Raw genomic sequence first — 5,697 nt, forward strand, 5'->3', positions numbered from 1 at the left:
GTATTGTCCATCTGCTTACCACATAAACAACCACAACAAAGGCCAACCTTTCGAGTTTGGCTCACTAGTCTACACCATTAAGCTTTTATAAAGTTTACTTTTACTTCAGTGTACTTGTATTGGACTTTTTGTAATGGCGTTATAGCAATGGCTGACAGAGGACTGTAGGGAATTCTTTAAATAAACTAAAAACAATTTGGTTTACTATTTAAACAAAGAATAGACCTGGAAGTGGAAACTATCTTATTTAATATTCTAAATGAGGGATCTCTAGAGGGCTTCAGTGGAATATGTTTGATGGGGCTCTCTGGTGGTAAAGTAATTGATTGACTGTCAAAGATTGTATTAAAGTTTGTTCAGTTCTCTTGACCTCAAAACCAGAGAGAAACTCTGTTATGTTAGGGGATTTGAATATGAACCTCTTGAAATGCATTTAGTCGGATTACATGTGTGCATAATACTGAACATAAAAGACACCGCACACTTTGGACTGGAGACAGGAAGTGTAGGCTATACCACTTTAATGCCCATGTAAGTCTGGACCATAGACTATAGAGAGCCGAAGTCCCTCCCTTTCCGGGGGACCTCCATGGGACCTTATTTCGGAAAAAGTATGTATTGAAGTCAATGGAGCGGGAAAGATTATCTTTCTATCCCATTTGAATTGTGCCACGAATTACACATATGATGTTTGTCAATTTAAAACATAATTTTGCAAGTCAAAACATTTAAAAACTGTGAAGTAACACTTTTTGTTGTTGTGTGAAACCGCTCTATGAACTACATCTTTGGTCTCGCACCACACACCAAGACGGCCATCACGTTGTGGTTGTCATTTTAACATGGGGGTCTATGGATATTGCTCCCTTCTGCAGACTGCTCCTACTGGCCACTAGATGAACTGAAATTTGAGGCACTTCCTGATTGGCCTCCCGGCTCTGCCCATGGATGTATAATAAGAATGGCTCTGCCCCAGTTTTCCGTTTGGTCTGGACATATGCATTAAAAAGTACAATTGTCACTTTTAAAACATAAGTCTCTTTTTTATCAATCAATTACTGGGTTAAAACCAAATACTGATTATATAGGTTAAAACCATGGTTAAAACTGAAGGAAAGTGTTGCATTGACAACGCAAATTTGTATTCTCTCGCGTGACTGCAACTTCCTGCGCCTGCGTATTACACAGACCAGGAAGCATGCTGCCAGTCATGTGACAATAACATAACTCTGCGCTGCACAGACTCCTGCAACATTTTGCTGATACTCCCCTCTTTATTTCCATTTGCACATTTCAATGCGAAACGAATATAGAAGAAGAAGACTGCCAGTAAGTGGAAATAAAGAGAACTTTGCCCAGCATTGCCTATCAAGTATAATTTGAACTATTTTGTGTTGTTCCATTGTCAATACCAAATATGCTTTGTCCTCAAATATTGTCTCCCCCGCTGCTGTCATCAGGTTAAAGTGCATCACGCGCACACACGCTGCACTCAGGGTCGTTGTCCCCTTCAGTGAAGCAGCATGGCTCCGTTGAAGTTCTGTGCCAATATTTCCTGGCTCTTCACGGAGCTTCCTGACTTCCACCAGAGGATCTCCGCGGCTGCTGCGGCCGGCTTCCAGGCGGTGGAGGCGGCCTGGCTGTACGAGTCCGACTTGGAGCAGCTCCGAAGGGCCAGAGAGGCTGCGGGGGTGGAGCTGGTCCTCATCAACACCCCGCCAGGTGACCCTAACTCCGACACACTGACTTTTAAATTAAGTCAGCAGCTGTTCATTTCCACCAGAAACTATAGATAGTTGTTATAGCATGATGATGGTGGTAATGAAATACTTTATGTGATTTACAGGAGATATAAAGGGAGGGGATCTTGGTCTCGGAGCAGTTCCTGGGAGAGAGGCAGAGTTCAGACAGGGTCTGGACCTGGCTTTGAAGTATGCAAGAGCTCTGGAGTGCAAAAGGTGGGGAATTGGCAGAGTAAATATGTATTCTTATCTGTTTTCAACCATAAATCTTTACCCTGAAATTAGTACATCAAATGTGTTTTTCATAAGGCTAGTTTCCTTATAGAGCACATAAACATATGCAATGTGCTGCATCAATTTGACAAGGACCCTCCTGTGTTGTTTCCGCTGTGCTGAGGGTCGCTGTCCTGCGGCCATGACAGATGAACAGTGCAACAAGTTTCCATTCTGTACTTTGCCCTGCTCAGCTCTCCCACTCGCTGCTGCTGAAACACATCGACACAGCCTCAACCTGCCACCTCCATGCTGCACTGTAGAGGATACTGTCTGCACGGTTAATAAGAAGTGCTTAGTTTACTCCAGACACGATGCCTTGATTTTAGGCTAAATTATTCAGTCTTGCAGACAGTGCAGACACTTTGCTTCTCATAGTCTGAAAGTCCTCAAGGTGCTTTTGAGTCTTTCACTGGTTAGAGGTTCAGGTGGAATGTTGGCTCAGTTTCTGGTTCTGGTTTCTCCCAACTCCACACAGGGTCTTTGGAGCTCAGCCAGAGTTATCTTCAGGCTTTTATTCCCCTCTCCTGACACACTTCCTCTGAGCTCTGCGATGTAATCAAGATACATGTGTGTCTTTCCATATGTCCATTCCAATTCACCACAGGCTGTCTCCAATCAAGCTGTAGATACATCTCAAAGACAATCAAGAGAAATCACTTGATCCTTCTTTTACGTGACATTAAATAAAAAGTCTATATTACTGAGACGCTCTGTCTTCAGGGCTTCTGCCTCGGTGAGGAGGAAACATCTTTAGCAGGGTTTAAACTTTTCGTGGTTGTATTTATGCATGTGGTATTTTCCATGATTTCCCAGAATCCACCTGATGGCAGGAAGGGTTCCCATGGGCTCACAGAGAAAGGCGGTTGCCAAGGAGATGGAGGCCGTCTTTGTGCAGAACCTAAAGTATGCTGCTGATATCCTCTCTAAGGTAGGCGACCTTTACTGGGCAACAACTCTCAGCGCAATGAATTAAGTCAAACTGGATTATTGCGTAAATATAGTGCAGCATGAAAAGTAGGATATATGTCAAATTAAAAGTATTATTCCTGCACATACATGAATTTGGTTGCATTGCTCTGCATATTGCAGTGCAGTTGTTTCACATGCAATATATCTCAAATTTGTTTTTAAACATTTTTAAATATGATTTCCTATTAATGGTGCACATATATACCTTTCATGCCTTTCAGTGTTCAGAATGTTTCAAACTGTCAATTTCCTCACAGGAAGGAATCACGGGATTGATAGAACCAATCAACACAAGGATAACAGATCCCAGGTATTTCCTGGACTCTCCTCATCAGGGTAAGACGCCTCGTCCCACTGAGATCAAATCAACCAGCTTATAGGCAAATCTGCACGAAACAGAATGTAGACCGGACCCTCTTTAACCAGCATGTAGACCTCACCCTCTTTAACCAGTTGAGACCTCACCATTGCTAACCAGCATGTAGACCTTTCCATTGTCCATCAACCAGTATACTTTACATATTTTATTGACGACTCAAATTAGTTGACCTCTTGGTCTTTATATTTGTTAGCATTAACATTTAAGTCGCTTTCAAACGTAATGTCAAATGGTAATATGATTCCTTTAAAAGCTATAAAAAGTAGGCAGTCATTTTGCAACCATTAACAGATGTTATACAAATATATTGATGTAAGTGCATAATGGCACATTATGTAATTGAATCTCACATTTGAACACTCCTTAGATCACCATGAAAGGATGCAGACAGAACAACATGTGTCTGGTTGTAGTGTGCTCAACAGATTTGATTATTTACAGTACAAGTATGCCAGTTATTTTATAGTATGCGACTTATTTCTACTATTACTTTAAAAATGAAAACACACCTTCTGTTTTTTCCTATATAATGTCTTTCTACCTGCCTCGAGTCATGTTTCAGATCATCCTTTTTTTTGTCTGCAGCTGCTGAGATACTGGAGAAGGTTGGAAAGCCAAACATTAAGCTGCAAATGGTGGGTGCTTAGGAAATATGTCTCAACTTGAAAGTATAAAAACTGCAAACTATGTTAAAAGTTGACTTGATTTACCAGACGTCTGAACTCTTTCAGGACGTCTTTCACTGGCAAATAATGGATGGAAACCTGACACAAAACATACAAAAGTATCTTCCGCTTATTGGTGAGTAAGGCACCTGCCCGGGCTTCTTTCCCCCATATTTTTGAATGTCTGAAGAATATAGTTGCATATATTATAACATTCAGTTTACAGTTACAACTAAAAGATCCAACCTGTGGTTCTAAAACTTGGTTAGAAGATGGGCTGATTATTATTTGTCCTCTAAATATTTTATAACCCTAACCAAAAATAAAGGAGAAATCTGAATGGCTTATTAGAGACTTTATTTAGATAAAACTCTGCCTCAAACAAAAGCACAACAAATGATTGGAGAAATGTGCATTTCAAGGTCCACAGGAATTGTCTTCTCAAAGCAGCCAGTACAACATAAATACATCTAATGTCAGTCAACAAAGCAAAAATACAATGTAAGGAAAACAATGCCTTTCAAAAAGACCAAAACATCCTAAAAAGAATAAACTCACCACTAGTCGAGACTGGTAACACATGCTCTGGCTCTGCTGGGCTTCCTGCTTGGGATCCTCAGACTCCTCATGGTTTCAACGTTCCTTTAGCAACGAGCTAACGGCTTCTTCTCCAACTAAAACAAAAGCTACGTCTACCAAATATTCCCCAGACCACGCCCCCCTTACACCTGTGTTGATCAACACACCTGATTAATGGGAGGAGAGAAGTGTTACGTGAAAAATCTGTGTTTTCAAAGAGTTCGACAAACCTATTAGTATTTAGTTCTCTTCTAGGCAGGTCTGGCAAAAATACAACCTTGATTGTCATCATTCCTAAATTAAATCACAAGAGTTTAGTGTTCGCCAAACCTTGATGATGCAATGACAAAAGGATGGTGACTTTGATCGACTGGTTATTCTTTTGGAGAAAGAAAATATGGGAAAGTTTGAATAAGAGACATGGCTAAATTAATTCAGACAATTACATTTATGAAAGAAACAACCCAGCTGTGCTTGTGCCTCTTCAGCTGATAATGATATACATGTTTCTCAGGTCATGTTCAGGTGGCTCAGGTTCCCGGTAGGAACGAGCCTGACAGCGCCGGAGAGCTGGACTACAGATACCTGTTCAACACGCTGGAAAGGCTGCACTACCAGGGATACATCGGCTGTGAATACAAGCCTCTGGGTCAGCACTCTCTTTATTCCAATATCATGACACCCCGTCAGGAAAAACATGTTCTAATGGTCTCTGTCTCCCTCAGGCTCCACACAGGAGGGTCTGGGCTGGATGAGAGATTACTGCACACACAGCGAGTGAGGAGCAGAGTCCCGTCACGCAGCTGTATGTGCTTCAAGTTTCCTGCTTAAGGATTGGCATACTTTTTTTACTACTAAGACTACTTCTACGTTGAGTCATTTCTTTTTTTTGAACTAATTCTCTTATATTAACCATTTTTATATTTTGCTTTTAGCATCACACAAACCAACATTGAATTGGTACTCTGATAATTGTTATGATTTAATTATATTGTTTGACTTATTATACCATGTAGATATTAAAAATTTCCTGAAAAAAATAAATCAATACATTGTTATAGTTTTAATAAATTAACTTGATAAATTC

At 40.6% G+C, this 5,697-nt stretch overlaps 1 protein-coding gene across 1 annotated transcript; it reads left to right on the top strand.

The window, feature by feature from the left end:
• The first annotated feature begins 1,192 nt into the window (after positions 1–1,192).
• Positions 1,193–5,697, top strand: hyi (hydroxypyruvate isomerase). Its single transcript, XM_034237326.1, has 9 exons — positions 1,193–1,329; positions 1,461–1,722; positions 1,847–1,958; positions 2,832–2,946; positions 3,245–3,323; positions 3,952–4,001; positions 4,098–4,167; positions 5,125–5,259; positions 5,336–5,697. The coding sequence occupies exons 2-9, from the start codon at positions 1,524–1,526 to the stop codon at positions 5,389–5,391; spliced, it is 816 nt and encodes a 271-aa protein (XP_034093217.1). The 5' UTR covers positions 1,193–1,329; positions 1,461–1,523; the 3' UTR covers positions 5,392–5,697.

This window comes from Gymnodraco acuticeps, unplaced genomic scaffold (assembly GCF_902827175.1).
Source record: "Gymnodraco acuticeps unplaced genomic scaffold, fGymAcu1.1, whole genome shotgun sequence".
NCBI classification, from domain to species: Eukaryota; Metazoa; Chordata; class Actinopteri; order Perciformes; family Bathydraconidae; genus Gymnodraco; species Gymnodraco acuticeps.

What these genes read in the sequence shown, in the direction of transcription:
- hyi (XM_034237326.1), top strand. Translation starts at nt 1,524, where the DNA reads ATGGCTCCGTTGAAGTTCTGTGCCAATATTTCCTGGCTCTTCACGGAG. An exon ending in CCTCATCAACACCCCGCCAG is followed by an intron (nt 1,723 to 1,846) that starts GTGACCCTAACT and finishes TGTGATTTACAG; the next exon opens with GAGATATAAAGGGAGGGGAT. An exon ending in CTGTGAATACAAGCCTCTGG is followed by an intron (nt 5,260 to 5,335) that starts GTCAGCACTCTC and finishes TGTCTCCCTCAG; the next exon opens with GCTCCACACAGGAGGGTCTG.